Source organism: Panthera uncia (genome assembly GCF_023721935.1).
Source record: "Panthera uncia isolate 11264 chromosome B2 unlocalized genomic scaffold, Puncia_PCG_1.0 HiC_scaffold_24, whole genome shotgun sequence".
In the NCBI taxonomy this organism is placed as follows: Eukaryota; Metazoa; Chordata; class Mammalia; order Carnivora; family Felidae; genus Panthera; species Panthera uncia.
Genome location: NW_026057580.1, coordinates 105,364,530 through 105,386,841, shown reverse-complemented (window position 1 = coordinate 105,386,841; position 22,312 = coordinate 105,364,530). Strand labels below are relative to the sequence as shown.

Below are 22,312 nucleotides of genomic sequence, written 5' to 3'. Positions count from 1 at the left end.
ATTGGATTAGGGCCCACTCTTACTGCTTCATTTAACCTTAATTACCTCCTTAAGGCCCTGTCTCTAAATGCAGTCACATTGGGGTTTAGGGCCTCAACATGTGAATTTGGGGTGAACACAAATTCAGTCCACATGGGCCTCTGGCTTGCAAAATCAAACTTCCTGAGATTACATGGGCCACGTGCCATTGTCTAGTATGGGATTCTCAAACACTGACGTACATCAGAATCAACAAAACCTAGAAGTTTTGTTAAAGCAGATTCCTGGGCAGCATTCTCACAGCCTCTGGGCCAACAGGTTGAAGGTGAGGTCCATCATTGTGATTTCATTCTCTTTCTGGTTTCTAGGAATTCTTTAGTCTCTTCAGGTATCTCTCTATTGTCCATCCCACTCTCCTGTGCTATTAAGAATTTAATAGGTTAAGTTTAGTAGGATTTTGCAAGGGAAGGGAAGCGAAGGAAAACAAACAAACAAGCAAACAAACATGAACAAAAAACCTGTGCTCCACAAGCCCATTATGGAACATACAGTTTTTAAGAGAGAAAATAATTATTGAAAACGTTTTTCTTTTATTATTATTGTTTTTTAACATTTATTTATTTTTGAGAGACAAAGAAAGACAGAGCACAAGTGGGGGAGATGGGTAGAGATAGAGGGAGGCACAGAATCTAAAGCAGGCTCCAGGCACTGAGCTGTCAGCACAGAGCCCAACGTGGGGCTTGACTCATGAACCATGAGATCATGACCTGTCAGCTGAGGTTGGCTGCTTAACGCACTGAGCCACCCAGGCGCCCCTGAAAACCTTTTTTTCTTTAGAAGTTGAGTGAGTTATCTTTAGGTTCTATCGTAAGTAGAATATGTTAAGTTCATGGTACAAGAAAACCTTTTTTTTCTTTAGAAGTTGAGTGAGTTATCTTTAGGTTCTATCGTAAGTACAATATGTTAAGTTCATGGTACAATTGGAGCTGGATTGAGGTAAGAAATTCAACTTACCATTTTTAAAGAGTGGTATATAAAGAAAGAGAAATAATCTACCCTTTATGGAATACATTAACCTTATGGTTATTAGCATGTATTATATATCTGTGCCCTGTGGATACTAAAATGGAGGTGGAAAAAATTCTAGAGTAGCTGTAGACAAGAGTAATCAAAATGATTATGGACATTGCAATAGGGTTCTGTCACAAAATTTAAAAATGTGATGTTCTTTATTTTCCACAAACATGTATTATATGTCCTATGCTGTGCTAGGTTTAAAAGAAGTAGACACATAAGTTTGCAATTTATGCACGTTCTCAATTTTTTTGTGTGTCTTCAAACCTGATGAATGAATTTTACCCCCGAGACAAAATCCCTTAGGTATATTTCAAGTGATTTACAGTGGTTTTCGTGCTAGCATCGTGCTAGTCCTCTGATACATAGCTAGTACATTTAAACTAATTAAAGTATTTTTGCATCTGATAATTTTTTAAAAGTAAACCATTTACAAACTTCTGAACTTTATTATTAAATCTGGTCTAAGAATTATTGAGCTAGAAATCTAAGAAGTACTTTATTATTTTTTTTTCTAATTTGTTTAGGGATTATGGAAAGGACAATGAGCAGTTGTTAACTGTGTTCTACCAAGATTGGCTGAGACAGACTTTACCATACAGTTCATTTTGCTGAGATTTGGGAAATAACATTTTTAATAGTTGGGAAAGTATTGAAATAAATAATTGTGGACAACTGTAAACAGGTTAACATCTATCTTGAACGCTTTACGGGTACCAGTGCCGAAAAGTAAGGAACTGAACCCTAACAGTCTCTTCTACTTTATTATTTCTTGGCTTTCCTGTATCTTTAAAATATATTCCCAATCATGCTCTAAATTTGCTATCTACATTTTTATTCCCTTTGAGCAAATAACTCTGATTTTGAAAAATTCTGTATGTATGTATATCATCTTCTTCCTTTTTTTTTCATGTCAGTCCATGTACAGAGGATCACCGGTTAGTACAAATTTTAGAATTTTTAACTCCTGGCTTTTATAGGTGAAAGAGAACATAAATTTCATGCTATTTGGTAACAAATTTCAAAGTAAGTGCATTTTTTTAAACTACTGATCACAGTTTCTTTTAAGTTCCAGTCAACTTCTGGATGTAAAAAATAACCCCCACCTTTTTTTTTTTTTCCTGTCTGGTATTTTGTTGGTAATTCCTTGCATGATGTCATATGTTTTCAACTTTGAAGAAATTTTTGATATTCACTCCATAGTTGTTTTTCTTGTGTGCACCTAATGAATGCTCCTGAGATTTCCACTGAAACCATGTGCTTGTCTGTTTCGATGGCTCACCCTACTTACTCTTGTGTACCATTACATAGGCATGACCAAATTGTACTGATGTCTAATAAAGTGCTAATTATTGCATAATTAGGTGGTCTATAATCTTCTGGTATGTTACAAGTAGAGTTTTTCTTTTTGAACAGATTAAACTAGTCAACATTAACTCCACCGATATAGCAGATGGCCGGCCATCAATAGTTCTCGGATTGATGTGGACCATTATTCTGTATTTCCAGGTATTGAACTATAGCTCCCTTTGTGGTTGATATAATGTCATGGATGGAGGTAGCGGTGGAAATTTTAATAACACTCTCCTTTTCCCTACCTTGGAGATTGATCCTTATGTTAGAAGAAATGTGACCTTCACATGTACCTTTTGTTGTTGTTAGCAGAAGAATTTCCTCTTCCCTGCAAAGGTGTCATATGTGTCATATATGGAACTCCTCTAAAACACTGTGGCATAGGTACTCAGTCTGAAAAGTGAGCAGGGCACAATGGAGATGAAATATTGGTGTATTAAAGAGCTTAGGAACATTTCTGCTCTCTGGAAAGGACCAGTTTTATGCTCCTATTAGACAGTAAGGGGAGAAATTAACTCCCCATTCCATCTAGAATAAGTTTTCTAGCCATTGGGTTGGTTTTAAAACAAGTAGACTTTTAGAGCAGTTTTAGGTTCACAGCCAAAGTGAGCAAAAACTACAGAGATTTCTCACCATATACCTTGTGTTCCACACATGAGTAGCTTCTCCCGTAACCAACATCCTCCACGGAGTGATATTTGTTACAATTAACGAACCTGTATTGACTCATCATTATCCTTCAAAGTTCATTGTTTACATTATGGTTCACTTGGGCGGTGTACATCTCTGAGTTTGGATAACCATTAGGTTTTGTTTTAGTCATGCATTCATGTATGTAACTAGCAGTCGTGACTGTGTATAGAGTAGTCTTAGATGCAGTGGGAAGTACTGTGAAGAGTACCATGTCAATCATGCCCTGAAGAGCTTGCGTTGTCAATGATGTCGAGAGGGCGAGTTTAAGTCACTTTCAGTTGGAAAAGTTAAACATCCAAGGAAATGACAAGACAGTTCTTATATTTTTGGCCACCGTTAATTCACAAACAGATTGAGGAGCTGACCAGCAACCTGCCGCAGCTGCAGTCCCTGCCTGGCAGCACATCCTCTGTGGACAGCATGGTCAGCGCGGAGACCGCCAGCCCCCCGAGTAAGCGGAAGGTGGCCACCAAGATCCAAGGAAATGCTAAGAAGGCTTTATTAAAGTGGGTTCAGTACACAGTAGCCAAGTAAGTGCCACGAGCTTGTTTAAATTGGAAACCCTTGAATAATTTAAGTTACCGGTTTATTGCTGAGTGCACTTTCCAATACTGCAGAATTTGAAGAGACATTTGAGTGAAGGGTTTACTTCCGGACATTGCATTCTTTCCTTGCATTAAAATATCAACAGAAACCATCATTAATACTCTAGGAAAGTGCTGTCATCAAACGAATTCCTTCATTATTCATGTGATTGAGCCCAATTAATTGTTTTTTAACAACTACACTTTGATAATGTGAGGGCTAATCTATTTAGGTTATTGTTTGGACTGTTTTTTTTTTTTTTTATGTCTATTACTTTTGAGAGAGAGAGCATGAGAGCGAGTGGAGAGGGCAGAGAGAGAGAAAGAGTCCCAAGCAGACCCTGTGCTGTCAGCACAGAGCCCGATATGGGGCTCAAACCATGAGATCATGCATGACCTGTCCGAAACCAAGACTCAGATGCTTAATCGACTGAGCCACCCAGTTGCCCCTGGACGTCCTGCTTTTATTAAATAATCTTTACGCAAATACAGTAGAGGTTTAAATGTGATCATTTCTTCATAAGACTGTTAGGTTCTATTTGATAATAATGTGAACTCAGGTCCACATTTTGAAGTAATTGTATTCGTTGTTGTTTCCCAAAACTTTCTAGCAATTTTATCTTTAAATTTTTTTCCGTGGGTCTCCTCTTTTATGTGGAATATAGATTCCTTTGTCAACTTCAGCTTATAGACTGTGGATTTGCTTCTGGGAATAATGAATTTATATGTGTACATTCATGTGATAATGCTGCACAGAATATTAGTACTTTCAAGGAGTATCTCTTCATAGCAATTTCAATAGCATTTTCAATTGAGCAGACCAAAGTTTTGTGGTTTGATGTGGTCAGTGATAAGATTTCTTCACAAAGAAGTTCTGCTTTTGGATGATTTTCCTAAATGACATGTCAAATTAACTCTCTTTCTGTTTTGTTTTTTGTGTGCCTAATTCTAATCTGAATCTTATTCCCTACTTCTGAAAAATAGTTTTAAACAAGCACTTATCATTATAAAATTATTGAAACACTAAGCATAGGGAGTTCTATTTTTAAAGCGGTTGAAGAGCAAAAATAAAAATTAAATATAGAGAAGACGTAATTAGTGTTACTATTTTACACAGTTTGGTTTCACTTTTAAAGTGTGTTGGTGGTTGTCTAATTTGGGATATATTTTTATGATTCAACTTGTACTCAAAAATTTTTTTGAAAGCAAAGCTTTGTGGCTTTTTAGAATCTGTAGTAGAAATGGAATTTTAAAAACCTGCCCACAGTGCTGGTATATTGTTTGCATTTCATTTACAGTGGCAATTACTGATCTCTTCTGCAGCTAATTGGGCAGAGAGAAGACATGTGCTGGGTAGGAAGAGACAAGTGACCACATGCTAGGACACTTGTCATGATGCTATTGCAATAAAACTTTGTAATAATGTCAATGTGATAGTCTCTTGCCCATTGCTTCCCACAACATTAAACTAATCAAAAATAAATTGGTTTCTCTTAATATTATAGTTGTTTGAAGTAAACTGAAATTGAATGCTGTTGGAGTTTTTCTGCATTGGTTTTGTTCTACGTATGGTGTTTTAGCTTCCAGAGATGTGCGGGGATCTAATAATAACTAAAAGTCATTCCTGCAACTTGTATATTTGTAACATCAGTGGAAGTGGTATTTTCCTTATCTGTATAAATGTTCAGATTTATGGATCCCAGGATTTCCCACCCATCAACGTATCAGTGAGATCCATTTATTTTACAGCTGCATAAAGTGTAGAGATTTGGGGAGATGACTTCTCTAACATAAAAATTTTGTGATGAACCCATGATTCCATTATGCCTACCAAATTGTTGATAATTTTTCTAAAAGCTATTTTTTTACATTATCCTAGTATGTATTTTTCAAGTATTTTTTTAACAAGATATGGGTAAAAGACTTTAGAATCTATACCCCTTTCAGTATATGACATGTTTTTAAAATTATAATCTGTGAGACTCTGTGGTCTGAATGTTTATCAGTCTTAGAAGAGTGTAGATGATAAGAAAGGGCAAAACATCCAGGAAACACCAGACATTGTCAAAACTGTATTCATTGTTTTCATATAAAATTTTAAACTATGTGAGAAACAAATTAAAAAAAACCCTTTTAGTAAGGCAACATAATCCATCCTTCTCTCTCTCTCTCTTTTTTTTTATTTTACCAATGTACTATCCTGTATACTCTCTCAGACATGAAAGCATTAAACTACAGCATATCTGATATTTGCATACCTTATTTTGAAGGGTCTAGGAAGAACAATGGTATTTTAAGGCAAAACTTAGTGAGATAATGAAACAAATGAAGATAGGTACATCCAGATCCATTGAAAATGACTTGAGGTAAATACATATTAGAAGTCAGAAATGCCTATAAACTGGATATACTTCATCATTTCTTTAAGTGATGTGTCCAAGTCTAAGTTTGTATCACTTCTGTAAGCGACATACCTAAGTTTTCCTAGATTTTGTATTTGAGATTCTTAAATGAAAGGTTTGGACTAAAACTTAAAACTTTTTAGAAATATCACCTACTGTTTTGATGTAATACAACACATAGGTGTGCGTGGGGGGGGGAGGGTGTATGTGTTCAACACATTATAGAAAAATAAAATGTACTGAAACTTCTAAAATTATTCCAATGTAGTAATATTTAGGGAAATATTTTATACATTTATTTTTGAAAATATCTAAAACAATAAACAGGTTGAAGAAAATCAGAAAATATCTAATACATGATGAATATTTGTTAGTTAATTATTACTTACACCACCTTGTTTTGTTAAGAAATAATTTGAGGTGGCTGTGAAAACAAAAACATCTTTTTGTTATTATTCTTTAATTTTTTAAAACTATTTATTTATTCCTGAGAGATAGAGAGAGAGACAGAGCATGAGCAAGGGAGGGGCAGAGAGAGAGGGACACACAGAATCTGAAGCAGGCTCCAGGATCTGAACTGTCACAGAGACTCGAACTCATGGGTCTCGAACTCACGAACCATGAGATCATGACCTGAGCTGAAGTTGGATGCTTAACTGACTCAGCCACCCAGGTGCCCCCAAAAACATCTTTAAATGAGAAAATGTGAAAAAAGAAAATGCAGATGGAAAAATAAGATGAAGGTGGAGGCAAATGTACAAAAAAAGAGCTAACGAGAACACGCTGTCCCACTTGGGTGGGGATCTGCCCGTGTGCCAGACATTGGCTGAAAATATTATATGCATACTACCAGAGATGGAAACTCTGAAAGAACTAAGAGAAGATGCAAGGTTACTTTATAACTACAGAAATCTTACAAAATTGTTTTGAAAATATACATTTATGAAGTCAGTGATGAGATCCAGTGATGCTATTTTTAGCATGTTGTACACAAACGGAATGTACGTTGGTAAAACAGGATTTCAAGTGAAACTTATGTTGGCAGAGATAAAATTTAAGAGCATTTATTACTTTGTTGTTTTAATCAATGTATCAATCGTATATAAAGTATTTATTTTTATGAAAGTGTATTTTATGCAAGCTGAATGTACATTGGTAATACAGGGTTTAAAATGACTTTTTAGTTTGCAGAGATAAAACTTAAGGGCATTTATCGGGGTGCCTGGGTGGCTCAGTCGGTTGGACATCCAACTTCAGCTCAGGTCATGGTCTCACGGTTTGTGAGTTCGAGCCCCGTGTTGGGCTCTGTGCTGAGAGCTCTGAGCCTGGAGCCTGCTTCAGATTCTGTGTCTCCACCTCTCTCTGCCCCTCCCATACTCATGCTCTGTCTCTCTCCATCTCTCAATAATAAATAAACGTTAAAAAAAATTAAGGGCATTTATCAACTTGGTATATTAGTCAGTGTTACCAGCCAAATATATCTGACAGCTCATGGAAATTTTGAGACTATAGTAAAAAAAAAAAAAAAAAAAAAAGATGTTACCTCTGCTTCATTTAGAAACAGCTGTAATGAGACTAATGTTTTAAAAAGAGACTGCCAGGATATTTATCCATTGTATGTCACCTAATTAATTGGTCACCTTTAAAGGCTCTAGACTTAACCAAGGGATGTTGCTTAAAGACATCTTTGCAGCTTCCTTTTTGGAGCTGCCTTTGTATATAGATGACAAGTTACAGATAGAAAAACAAAATTCATTGTGATTTATCACTTTTATTTTCAACAACAAAATATTACTACCAACTGGAATGATTCTTAATTATCACAATTGGCTTCAAATTAATCATATCCACCACAAAAGAACAAAGATTTTCTACCAGGGCATTGTCCTCAAGACAATTCCAAAAACAGAGTTTACAAAACAATTTGATCAGGAATGCCTGGGTGGCTCAGTAGGTTAAGCGACCGACTTCAATTCAGGTCTTGATCTCATGGTTTGTGAGATCAAGCCCCACATCTGGCTCTGTGTTGACAGCCCAGAGCTAGTTTTGGATCCTCTGTCTCCCTCTCTCTCTGCCCCTCCCTGCTCTCTCTCTCTCTCCCCCAAGAAACAACCAACCGAACAAACAAACAAACAGTTTGTTCAAATAATTTGATAATGTGTAAATGGAAACTTGTCTGGACTCATGTGGAGTATAGGCTCCTGTGTGATTGATTTACAGATAGGATCACATCCATTTGCATTTGTTCATTCTAATGAATTGCATACAGTTCAGCCATATTATCTTGGTATGTTAATACCTGTGCATGCACAACACATTGATATTTATCACTGTCATTAGAATTGTGCTAGATATGGGGTGCCTGGGTGGCTCAGTTGGTTAAGCATCTGACTTTGGCTCAGGTCATGATATCATGGTTCGTGAGTTTGAGCCCCGCATCGGGCTCTGTGCTGACAGCTCAGAGCCTGGAGCCTGTTTTGGATTCTGTGTCTCCGCCTCTCTCTCTCTGCTCCTCCCTGGCTCACACTGTCTCTCTCTCAAAAATAAATAAACACTTAAAAAATTAATAAAAAAAAGAATTGTGCTAGATACTTCAAAAATATACAATGATAAATTACTATCAGTTTTGGTGTTTCATAATTTTCTCTTTTTTATTTTACCAGGCATGTTTTCTCTGAATTAGTTTCCTTTAAAAAATGTGCTTTAAATTGGACATCACAATTACTGAAAAATCTAATATAGAAAACTCTTGCCATCTTGTTACCCTCTAACAGTTTTGTTTTGCCTCATTTTTTTCAAGCAGCTGATACAGCTAACTGCACATCAGTCATTGTTGAGGATTAGATTTTGCATTAGTCCTTGAGGAAAGTGCATATTACCTATTCAGATTCAGAATGTGACATTATTTTATTTTATTTTATTTTATTTTATTTTATTTTATTATTTTATTTTTTATCACATTAAGGCAGACGGGAATAGACGTAAAGGACTTCGGGCGGAGTTGGAGAAGTGGAGTTGCCTTTCATTCGGTCATCCATGCCATTCGACCAGAACTAGTGGACTTGGAGAAAGTGAAAGGCAGATCTAACAGGGAAAACCTGGAGGAGGCTTTCACTATTGCTGAATCAGAACTAGGAATTCCAAGACTACTGGATCCTGAAGGCAAGTTGAATAATTGTTGGTTCTTGTGTACACACATCAGCTCGGTAGGTTTCTGTTTCTTAACGGCAGAAATTCCAGATGATTTCTGAGACCTTTGTAGAGGCCAGAAAATTTTAGAAAAGCAGTAAGAAATAGTACCTTCCTGCACTAATTTTCTTTTGGGAAAATATTTGCCATGATATATGGGAGCAAAATAACAGCTCTGCTGCTCCAAACAGCACTTTGACATTGCTGGTGTCAGCCAGGTGACGTGCACCTACTCAATATAGTAAAGGGTAGAATGAAAGCTTTAGAAGTGTGTGGATATTAGGGGGAAGAAGAGAATCCAGGATAAAAGAATTACTCTACTTATATAACAAAGAATCTGGAAGACATAAGAGATTAATAACCTAATATCATATCTTTAAAATGTCAGCCTTAGAAACTTGGAAATGTTGATAATCATCCAGTGTTCTGGTATCAATGGGGAAAACCACACCAATGGTCAACTGCTATTTTTCATTAGAATTATCTGGCACCTTTTTGGTAAGGCTGTGAATTTTAAGACATTATGGGAATGGATTCAACTCCTTCAAGCCTTCAAGAGACAATTTTGATGGCTTTAATAAACTTTAGTAAACTGTATATATTGTTTGTCATATTGAAATAAACGGGGTAAAAGTGAATTTTCCAAATGCTGCAGACAATTTCTTATTTCGGTTGGCAGTTATGAATATTTCTATTAATGATGCAGAAAAGTCAATACAATGAAAGCAAGTTATTTTTAAAAATGAGGTATCAGAGTAAGCATGATTACCTCTAAAACAGGATCTAAGTGGGACACTTGTGCCTGCAAGGTTACAGATACCTACAAAGCCCTGTTTGACTTCCCGTGAGATGAAAGCAACGTGGAGATCCCTTGCCACTTTGGGAACCCGCAGGGGCCCCCCCACATTCACTAGGATAGCCAACAGCTTTCCACCTTGTTTCTGCACCACACACACACACACACACACACACACACACACACACAAAAACACAAACCAGTAGTATCCAATATACTGTTCAGCTCAAGGAGAAAGCCACATACATTGAGTCCTCAATTTTTCCCAGAGTAGGCCAGGAGGAAGGTGTAAATGGTTTTTTCATACCCACTCGACCAGAGAAGCTTAATGTTTTTTCTTTGATGATAGAAACCGAAGTTGCCCAGATGCAGGGCTAGCCCAGATAGAAGGTGATCTTTTGTTTTCCTAATGCAAACTACCCCCTCAAAAAGTTATTGAGCTTAAACTTTTTTAATTGAAAAAGTTAAAAGTATAAAAATTAATTAATTTTTGAAAAGACATTTAAAAAAAGTCATTTAGCCCACTTGAATGTATAAACTTTTAGGAATACAGATGAAATAGACCAAACTCTATTATAACAATTATTTTATGATTTCATTTCATGTATACTTAAATGCACTTATTGTATTAAATCATGTGGTAAATGATTTTTTTTTCACTTTTACATCTCATGAAAGTTCTTCTCGTTTTTCACATGTGTCTTCCACATCAGTGATCTTGTTGTTTCTGCAATCACCTTGGAGTCCTCCAGCACATTCCAGAATACGTTATCGCTGTTTCCTCTGAAGCCTTTGGAGTTGCAGCACTTTTTAAACTGGCACTGATAGTCCCTAGAAATTCTATCTCCCATCACAAGAAACATTACAAAGTATTAGGGCAGTTTATGTTTTGGTTTTCATGGCTTTTGTTTGGTTATATTTTTTGCTTTGTGGGTATTTGTAATCTCCAAATGTAATCACCTTCTCATTGCCTTTAAAAGAGATAGTTAAAAGATGATTGAAAACATTCAACACTTTTATGTATACAGTCTTACCCCCAGTCTAAGCTACTGATTAAATTTGTATAAATACCTTTGCTTGATCTTTACTGGTTTTATTACACTTAAAAATATCTTTTCAGGCTCTGTGTTTCCCTCAGAGTACTTGACTATTCAAAGTATAGTAATTTAGAGAGAATCAAGCATAAGGGAGAGGCTATCCAAGGAACTGAACATAAGGCATCTCCCTCTTTGCTAAAATAAAACTTGTGGGGGCAAGACAGAGCTTATCTATATTTGGCCAGATACAGTATACAGGCTCTATAGTCACATCATTTACCTGCAAGTGCTTTTTACTCCCCACTTGCCCCTGTTCTGAAATTTACATATTATTTATATTTTATTAATGACACAGAACATCTGAATAATCATATAGGATCTCAGATTTCTGATGAATTAATGTTGAGATTATTTAAATTAAACATGAATTACTTTCCTAAAATTTCTTAGTTAAAATGTGTCATGTTTCTGAGTCATAATATTCCCATCATGTATCATCCAAACTAAATTGGTTTCCCCTCCCTCACCATCTTGAAATATTAATTCTATTTTTCTTCTGCACGGAGGGCACTCTCTTTTGGCATATTAGCTAGATTTCAATATTGTTAGATTAGCACTATAAATAATGCTAATTAATCTATCCACATTTGGTTTGGCTGTTCCAGATGTTGATGTGGATAAACCAGATGAGAAGTCTATTATGACCTATGTAGCCCAGTTTCTGAAGCATTACCCTGACATCCACAACACAGGCACTGATGGGCAAGAGAATGATGTAAGTACTTTTTTTCTTTGAGCACTGATAGCACACTCAGTGATAGTGACCCAGATGTTTAAGCATGCTGCTTTCTAAAAATTAAATTTAAATGCATTTTTTATTTTATTTTATTTTATTTTATTTTATTTTATTTTATTTTGTTTTATTTTATTTTATTTTATTTTATTTTATTTTATTTTATTTTATTTTATTATTTTATTTTGGAATACATTTCAAAAGGAGAGCAATTGAGTAAAGAATAGATACCAGCAATTGGGGAAGAGGTTACCGGGAAAGATTTTGCTGGTGGGTATGTTGGATATGTCAGAGAGCATCAATGATAAATGCTTAGACGTGTAACACTGATGAATTAAAATTGAGGAAAGATAGCCATGTTGGGAAATTCATTTAGTAATCTGAGGATGAAGCAATTTTATATCTATGTCATTTGTGCTTCTAGAACTTGAGTCCCCATATTCTGTTCAATCTGAGAAAATCTAATTTTGAATTTTAGATTTATTATATAAGTCACTAGTCACAACAAACATATGGAAGTAAGGCAAACTTGTAAAAGTTCTAATTATTCACTGTGATTAGATTTTTTCAAGCTCTCAATAGTTTGAATAACATTTATATTTTTTATACTGCTCAAATGACATATGTTCATTGTCATAAAAAAGAAAAAAAGTGAATAAAGGAAAAAGAAGATTATTTGTACTTGATCTTCTAGAGAGACCCTGTCCTAGAGAAAAAAATTAATATGTGGTGTCAGTTACCAACATTTTTATATGTATGTAGATGCATAGAATATTTTAACAAAAATGAGAATTATAGTATACATACAATTTTATCATTTTCTTTTTCTGTCAACATTATAAAAAAATTTCTTCTTATGCCATTCTCTCCAGGACATCATCTAGATGTACAATAATTTATCTAATCTTCATTGTTGAAAATTTCTGAATTTTGCCATTATAAAAAATATGTTTATGAACAATTTTATAATAAAACATTGCTTTATGATTCTTTCTTAAAAGTGGAATTTCTAAGCTAAAGGGAATGTAGGTTTTTACTGCTTTTTGAAATGATTTTGTCAAATTTTCCTGTGGAAACTTTGTCCCATTTTACACTTCAGCCAGCACACCAGCATGCCTATTTTCCCAGACTTTAATAATCAATATTACCATTCTTCTCATTTTTTTAAGTATTATCATTTTTTTAATTATAGTGAGGTAGATTTACTACTGAATTTGAAATTAAATGTAAGATAAAATGACAACAGGGAGAGAAATAAGTGGAATTTTCAAGATGCGTTAAAAAGCTACCTGTCTGATTTCACTGCTCAGGTCTCAACAAGAGTTTTCAAAGCAGTTTGAGATTATCCTGAAGAGAAACCAGAAAAACATTTAATACGTTTTCTAAATAGAAACAAGTCTAAGGTAGCAAAAGCCAAGGGCTCATAACCCAAAGTGTTCAACCAGGAGAAGGTATTACACTAATAGAGATCTGTGGCTTCATAAAAAATTAAGCAGAACAATGGTAACTGGCATTTCCTAGGTTGCTTGGTTGAAATTAATCTGGCTTTTGATATAACTATGTTAGGTATTTAAAAGCTTATCATTTCAGGAAACCTGTTTTGTTCTTTGACAGGATTCAGGCACACATGTTGACCACTAGAGTAACTTATCTGTAGTGAGCAAAGTAAATGTTTCTAAGAAGACCCATGGGAGGCAAAAGCCGACTTTCTACACAAATCCTAGCATGGACTGACGCATGTGCTTTGGAGTCATTTGGGGCTTTCTGGGTTTTGAGAGTATAATTGAGTGTGGTTGTTGCTCTATCAGAAAGCATATTAGAGTTAACCCCCTACAGCAATGAGAAAATCAGCTTTTCATCTGATTTTCGTATCAAAAGTTTTTGTATTACCCAATTGGATTTATTTCTGATCAGGTTTCTGAGTCTGTACTGTTTTAATTTCTGTGACATTAATCATCGCTCCAGATGAGTAAACTCTGTGACTGGCAGCGTTGGAGAAACAAAAGGATGTGCTTTTGTTAATGCTCATGAGCAAGAATTTAATGCCAAAACGCTTCAAGATTTGAAAGACACACATTCCTGACATAAGCCTGCTAATATGCTTTACTCAAGAGGCTTTATTATTAAGAGATTAATTTCATTGTCTGGAAAATAAGTTCTGATTGTTCTTTTCAAGTTTTCTCTATCCCTTCCTAAAAAGAGAATGCATATGATTCTTCAGGGTTATTTCAAAAATTAATTTTGAGGAAAATATATCCTAAACTTTGCTCCTTTTTTAATGTGGCATTTGTAATGGGAAATCTAAACATGAAGATTTTCAAAAAGAAAAAAAGAATTTTATGTTTTTCATGATGTAGGGCTTCTCTTTGCTTGATGCAGCTAAACGGCCACCTAATTCTATCTAGTACAAACTTTTTAATTTTATTTATTTATATTTAATTATTTTATAGATTCTACACATTACAGCTATTGATGCCATTACCTCAAAATACTTGGTATTTGTCTAACCAAGTCTTGGGAAATAGTTCTTTTAATTCACTTTTATTTTGTTTTATTTTTTAAGTTTATTTATTTATTTTGAGAGAGAGAGCATGAGCAGGGGAGGGGCAGACAGAGAGAGAGGGAGAAAGTGAATTCAGGCACAAGCCAGCTTCCTGCTGCCAGCAGGAAGCCCAACACAGGGCTCGATCCCACGAACTGAACCGTGAGATCACGACCTGAGCTGAAATCAAGAGTTAGATGATAACCAACTGAGCCACCCAGACAGTCCTCTTTTAATTCTCTTTTAAAAAGCTTGGCATCGGCTCAGGTCATGATCTCACAGTTCATGGGTGCAAGCCCTGCATCGGGCTCTGTGCTGACAGCTCAGAGCCTGAAGCCTGCTTCAGATTCTGTGTCTCCTCACTTTATGGCTCTCTTCCACTCATGCTCTGTCTCTCTGTCTCAAAAATAGATACATTTAAAAAAAATGTTTAATTGAAAAAAAAAAAAAGCTTGGCATCAGTGTGTCTCCAGGCTTCCATTTTTTGGTATATTTGATTGCTGTATCTTTTTCATGAGTTTATTTAAAGTGTATACTTTATAGATCTATTTTATTTTATTTTTTTTATGTATAATTTATTGTCAAATTGGTTTCCATACAACCCCCAGTGCTCATCCCAACAGGTGCCCTCCTCAATGCCCATCACCCACTTTCCTCTCTCCCCCAACCCCCATCAACCCTCAGTTTGTTCTCAGTATTTAAGAGTCTCTTATGGTTTGCCTCCTTACCTCTCTGTAACTTTTTTTCCCCCTTCCCCTCCCCCTGGTCTTCTGTTAAGTTTCTCAGGGTCCACATAGGAGTGAAAACATATGGTATCTGTCTTTCTCTGCCTGACTTATTTCACTTAGCATAACACTTTCCAGTTCCATCCACGTTGCTACAAATGGCCAGATTTCATTCTTTCTCATTGCCAAGTAGTATTCCATTGTATATATTAAACCACATCTTCTTTATCCATTCATCAGTTGATGGACATTTGGGCTCTTTCCATAATTTGGCTGTTGTTGAAAGTGCTGCTATAAACATTAGGGTACAAGTGCCCCTATGCATCAGCAGTCCTGTATCCTTTGGGTGAATTCCTAGCAGTGCTACTGCTGGGTCATAGGGTAGATCTATTTTTAATTTTTTGAGGAACCTCCACACTGTTTTCCAGAGCGGCTGCACCACTTTGCATTCCCGCCAACAGTGCAAGAGGGTTCCCGTTTCTCCACATCCTCTCCAGCATCTATAGTCTCCTGATTTGTTCATTTTGGCCACTCTGACCGACATGAGGTGGTATATCAGTGCGGTTTTGATTTGTGTTTCCCTGATGAGGAGTGACGTTGAGTATCTTTTCATGTGCCTGTTGGCCATCTGGATGTCTTCTTTGGAAAAGTGTCTATTCACATCTTCTGCCCATATCTTCACTGGATTATTTGTTTTTCGGGTGTGGAGTTTGGTGAGTTCTTTATAGATTTTGGATACTAGCCCTTTATCCGATATGTCATTTGGAAATATCTTTTCCCATTCCGTCGGTTGCCTTTTAGTTTTGTTGATTGTTTCCTTTGCAGTGTAGAAGCTTTTTATCTTGATGAGGTCTTAATAGTTCATTTTTGCTTTTAATTCCCTTGCCTTTGGAGATGTGTTGAGGAAGAAATTGCTATGGCTGAGGTCAGAGAGGTTTTCTCCTGCTTTCTCTTCTAGGGTTTTGATGGGTTCCTGTCTCACATTCAGGTCTTTCATCCATTTTGAATTTATTTTTGTGAATGGTATAAGAAAGTGGTCCAGTTTCATTCTTCTGCATGTTGCTTTCCAGTTCTCCCAGCACCATTTGTTAAAGAGACTGTCTTTTATCCGTTGGATATTCTTTCCTGCTTTGTCAAAGATTAGTTGGCCATACATTTGTGGGTCCAGTTCTGGAGTTTCTATTCTATTCCGTTCACAATTGCACCAAGAATCATAAAATACCTAGGAATAAACCTAACCAAAGATGTAAAAGATCTGTATACTGAAAACTATAGAAAGCTTATGAAGGAAATTGAAGAAGATACAAAGAAATGGAAAAACATTCCATGCTCATGGATTGGAAGAATAAATATTGTTAAAATGTCAAAACTACCCATAGCAATCTACACATTCAATGCAATCCCAATCAAAATTGCACCAGCATTCTTCTCGAAACTAGAATAAGCAATCCTAAAATTTGTGTGGAACCACAAAGACCCTGAATAGCCAAAGTAGTATTGAAGAAGAAAACCAAAGCGGGAGACCTCAAAATACCAGACTTTAGCCTCTACTACAAAGCTGTAATCATCAAGACAGTATGGTACTGGCGCAAAAACAGGCATATAGATCAATTTTAAATCTAATTTTCTTAATGGAAGTAGACATTGCTATGCCTTTCTTACTCCAACCAATAAAACTGATAAACTTTTTCTCTAAAGGTCTTCCTTGAATACTTAGCACTCAGTGTATTTATAGAGAAGAGAAATGAATTAATATACCTCTTTTTTGTATAGTTCACCATTTAAATCGTTAATATTTTAACATGTAAACATTTATAAAATGTAAACATTGCCAAAAATTAAAACAAAACATCAAATACTAGAATACTAACTTGCCTTATTATATCTGAGCATTTTGATGCTTTCAAAAGTTATGACAATCTCTTAAAGTAACTATACCCATAAAATTATCATCTGTTTGTTTATGGATAGATGCCTCTCCGTTGATTTTTTTCTTCTTTCCTATATAATCTTTGTCCTTGATTTATATTATTTTTCTGTATGTTATCTTGTTTTCATATTGTTAGGAAATACTTCCAGGTTTTCCATCTTTTGCAAATTCTATCCAAAATTTTAAGGTAAGATGTAAATAATCTTGAATTAGTGACCTCTTTCAAACGTCCTGCATTCCATAGCTTACTAGCCATTCCTTTGCATGTATTTGCTTTTATATACACGTTTCTTTTAATACATTAATTCTGTTATTTCCTTTTCTTTCTAATAGAACAAATAACCTACGTAAATGTTATGAAATGTTAGTTGTAGCCTGAGCCACTCCCATGGACTTTCCCACTAATCTTTAATTTTAAGATGGCATCAATTAATTTCTTCTTAATAACACTTAACAGCACTAATGAAAGGAAAAATTTACAATAACAACATTTGGCTTCTTTGTATGTGACATGCAAAATAAAAACAAAGCTAAAGATTTATTTTTATATTTTAAAATATTAAGTAGGAAATAATTACTTGAAAAAGGTAAGTACTCAGTTAGCTTGTATCCTGAGGTTTATTACGTCTCTTCTGCTCAGTATGTGGCCACATAGTTTAGTAAAGTTCATGACACATGGTAGTGCTCAGGACTACTTGTGGGATTAATGACTGTGAGGTCTGTCCCAATTCTAAGTTATCCTATTTGTTTTCCATTTTTCTTATATTCCATCTAGGGCTGAGGTTAAAGATCTATCAATAAAATATAATGATGCCAACATTCAAATAACAAATTAAAAGTAACTAATTGTATATCAAATGTTAAAGTAATTTCTATTTCATGCCCCATGAATCGTGAGTTGATGTACATTAAACATACTGCAGAACATATAAGAGTGCCTGCGTGTATATTTGAGTGAAAAAGAGAGAAAGAGAAAGTGAAGGAAAGAGAAACAGTCATGAGAATGCTGGCATGAGTTCCAGGCAGGAATGTTGCCTGGAATTTAGGTGGTCTTCTCTAGACAAATAGACCTCCATGTCTTTGAATGCTGGTAAGGTTACCAGTCGAAGAAAAGCCGCTAGACTAAATGAGCTCTGGAAATCTAAATATTGTTTGTATTTCAGTTTCCTCTTAAGAGGAGAATGTTGAGTGTGTAAATAGCTCCATCCTTCTTACCTTATTGCAATTTGCTTGACACTGGCCCACCAGTAGAAAAGTCATTTACTAGATGAACCCTAATGAAGTTAACTTAACATAATCCTTTCTCTAAGGTGACTTTGTGAAAAAATTTCAGTTGGTGAGAAACAGGTCATCGGAGGCTCACAGTGAGGTCCATGTCATTTCGATGATCCCCCTCGTAGCGGTCACGTTGGCCTCTGGTATCTTGGAGGTAGACCAAGAGCATTTTGTTCTTCTGAGCTCATAAGAATATGCCATTTGTGCTTTTATGGGTGTGATAGTCAACCAGTCACCTGGTAATAAACCATGCGCTTTGGTCATGTTTATCTGTTCATTCAAAAGAGCCGTCTTGGGAAGAACTAAAACTTTAGAGCTTTGGGCTCCTGTTCATTTCTTTCTCTACTGACCTATATTACCAATCATTTATTCTACCATTGTATATTGAGTGAGACTGAGGGCTAGACACGATGTTAGGCTAGAGAAAAATAAGATAAATAAGGGGTTCGTACCATGGATGGAGGGGAAGAGACAAGTGGACGATAAAAAAATAGTGTTTTTCTAGTGAATATTTGAGCTCAGGTTGTTACAGGATCAGAGAAGTATTCTCAAAATGTGGTCACTAGACCAGCAACATTAGATTCACCTGGAAATTTCTTAGAAACGCAGATTCTCAGTCTCCACCCCAGACATACCAAGCCAAGGAAGACCGAGGGTGGTGCCCAGCAATCTATTTTCAGAAGTCCTGCAGGCGATTGTCACGCATGCTGATGTGTGAGAACCGCTGGCACAGAAGAGGGATCCAACAAGACTTCTGGGTCAGAAAAATCTTTCTAGAGAGGTTGTGTCTGAGCTGAGCTCTGAGGAAGGCATTATTCAGAGCAAAATGTTTCAGGCAGGACAGGATTGCTTTTCAAGACTGGAAAGCGAGAGAAGGTGTGGGTCACGACAGCAGTGTGTGCCAATCTCTGTGCTGCGTGTGCCGCACAGGTTTTCTCGAATTCTCCCCCAAACTGGGGAAGCGGTGTGTGATATCTACTCAGATGATGGCACAGCGCTAGAGAGGATTTAAAAAACATTGTGTCCAAAGTCACAGAGGTGGCACATGTCGGAACCAGAATTCGCAACCAGGTTGACCTGCCTCCATGGCCAACACTCTGTCTACTTTGCCACTTCACCTGTCATCAGCCGTTTCATCTGTGTCACAGGGCTGTGACCAGGTGAGCTCCTGTAGTTGGAAGCTATTTGTAAGTGTCAAGAACCATGTTAAATATGTTTTTGATTAATTTGGCATTCTTACCAGATAAGAAGTCTTGATGAAAAATTAGGATATTTTCACTAAATCAATAATAGGATGGCTTGCTATTATTTGTGGAAAAAATTATATAAGATCTCTATTTTTTTTTCATTTTTGGGATGTGAGTGGTAGCCTGGATACATTCATTCAGCAAATATTTTGGTAAATATTTATAGGTGCTGTGTTGCCAGGGTCTAGTAATACCATATTGAACAAAATAAATATTTTCTGACATCATGAAGCTTATGTTATAATCCTGAATAGCATTTTTAAATAATTCTAGTCCACAATGTTACTGTGGCTGTCATTCCTTGGATTCAGCCAAAATTAGTCTCATCCGGAATAGTCTTCTGGGCTATGAATGACCTTGAATTAAGAGCACCCCCAGGCCTATGCGTTCAGTCCTCTCCAGCCATTGCTCTTCCTGAGTATTTTTGTACTTAGGGCATTTCCTCTTGAGCACATTCTCTTAATTAAATTAGTGTTTCTTGAGAAAGTAATGGAGGTAGATAATTTCAATATTCAGCAAGATAATTAAGCTATTTTTTCTAGATTTAACTTTTGCCTCTTATTTCCCAAAATAAGTGAGGGAGAGGAGAGAGAAAAACTTTCAGAGACAATTGGAACTTACTAAATATTTGGGGCATTTTAGAATCAGCCAGGTATCAATCAGCAATTAAATAAATGTACAGTCATTGATGATAATGTAATGTCTGCTGGTTTCTAGAGAGAAGATGGGCTAATTTTGAAGGAAACAAAAGTCTGGATAGAACAATTTGAAAGAGATTTGACAAGGGCACAGATGACGGAATCAAATTTACAGGATAAATATCAGGTAATGTATGAAGAAGTGATTTCAGTTTCTTAAAAGCTTTTTAATCCATGTTCAGTCTTTCTAATGATATTAGTGAGAAAAAAAAACCTTAAAAGAAATAATATGTATTATCTTAAGTTTGCATGCAATTGTAATAATTGTCTGGTAAGCATCTAACTTTGGCTCAGGTCATGATTTTATAGTTCGTGGATTCAAGCCCTCCATCAGGCTCTGTGCTGACAGTTTAGGGCCTGGAGCCTGCTTTGGATTCTGTGTCTCCCTCTCTCTCTGCCCCTCCCCCACTCACACTCTGTCTCTCTCTCTCTCTCTCTCTCTCGAAAATAAATAAAAAATAATAATAATTGTATTTCTGGGTAAATAAGTAGTTTTAAAAAATATAATACATTTATATATTGTAATATGATTGCCCTTGTAGAAATAATTAGCACCTCCGTCACATTGCATAAGTATTTCTTTTTTGTGGTTGGGATAGTTACATTCCAGTCTCTTAGCAAGTCTGATGACTATAATACAATATTGTTGTCTATATCCACTATACTGTGCTTTTAGATCTCTAGGATTTATTTACTACTCATCGGAAGTTTGTGTACTTAAATAGTATCTGTCCTATCCCCCACCTTCACCCCCCATCCCTTGGAAACCACCATTTTAATTTGTCTTTATGAGTTTGGCTTTTTGAAATACCACATGGAGGTAATATTTTATATTATTTCTCTTTTTCTGTCTGCCTTATCTCACTTAGCGTAATGTGTTGTCACAAATAGGAGGATGTCCTTTCTATGATATTTAGAAATATAGACATCTCTCCCTCTCTCCCTCCCTCTCCCCCCATATCTCTATCTCTATCTCTATCTCTATCTCTATCTCTATCTCTATCTCTATCTCTATCTCTATCTATCTCTACCTATACCTATATCTATCTTTATCTATATCTTTATATCTTTATCTATATCTATATATCTATATATCTATCTTTATATCTTTATCTATATCTTTATATCTATATCTATATCTATATCTATACCTATGTCTATGTCTATATCTATATCTATCTCTGTCTTTCTCTGTCTCTCTCTCTATATATATATGTATATATCTCATATCTCCTTTATCATTAATCCATGAATGGGCACTCAGGTTGCTTCCATACCTTGGCTATTGTGAATAATACTGCAATAAACATGGCAGTGCAGATACCTCTTCAGTATCCTGTTTTCGTTTTTTGGGTGTATCCCGGAGGTGGCATTAGTAGGTCTAGGTTGTGTGTGTCCACCCTCCCTGTATGTAGAGCTCCGAGGAGGCTTCATGGCTTAGAACTCAGAGTCTTAGAGATGACCCAAAACACAAACATCTAGTTGTTGTTTTTCTACAACTCATGATCTGGCAGATGTCACATAACAAAAAATCCCACCAAAAAATGAATTCAGCGCCGCATTGAAAACTACTATAGAATAAGCCGAATTTAATAAAGGCTTGCAACATGAATATTTGGAGTGAGCCCATTAATGGGATCAGTTTCTATTGTGACCTGCCTGGTTCGACACTGTTGTACTCACACTGAGTCCAGGGCTGTTGCTGCTGCTGTTATTCTGCCCACCCCCCATCTCCTTATACTGCCAGTACTTGGATTTCGGCTTCCAATTTTCACTGTTAAGACACAGAGTCTTACAACCGGTTTTCCCCACTAAATTGTAATTCACTGTATGCAGCATGAACATTTTCCTATTTAAAACAGCATCACATTTTAGTGGCCAAACTATAATATATCCTAGTCTATATTTCAGTTGGTTTTGCTACATAAAAAGGGGCAATGATATGAGACTCAACATGGCAGATGATAAAAGATATAGCCATTGGCATTAGTGTGT

General features: G+C 35.9%; 1 protein-coding gene across 10 annotated transcripts in view; it reads left to right on the top strand.

Moving 5' to 3' along the window:
• SYNE1 (spectrin repeat containing nuclear envelope protein 1) overlaps positions 1 to 22,312 on the top strand; it is a 477,690-nt gene that overhangs the window by 129,046 nt on the left and 326,332 nt on the right. For 9 of the 10 annotated variants that reach the window (XM_049653080.1, XM_049653085.1, XM_049653084.1 and 6 more), the window contains exons 6-11: positions 2,470 to 2,562; positions 3,451 to 3,629; positions 9,051 to 9,247; positions 11,773 to 11,882; positions 17,234 to 17,284; positions 20,337 to 20,444. In XM_049653080.1, the coding sequence (XP_049509037.1) occupies positions 2,470 to 2,562; positions 3,451 to 3,629; positions 9,051 to 9,247; positions 11,773 to 11,882; positions 17,234 to 17,284; positions 20,337 to 20,444 (738 nt within the window). The remainder of the gene's footprint in view (positions 1 to 2,469; positions 2,563 to 3,450; positions 3,630 to 9,050; positions 9,248 to 11,772; positions 11,883 to 17,233; positions 17,285 to 20,336; positions 20,445 to 22,312) is intronic. The other variant, XM_049653082.1, reaches the window with a different exon arrangement.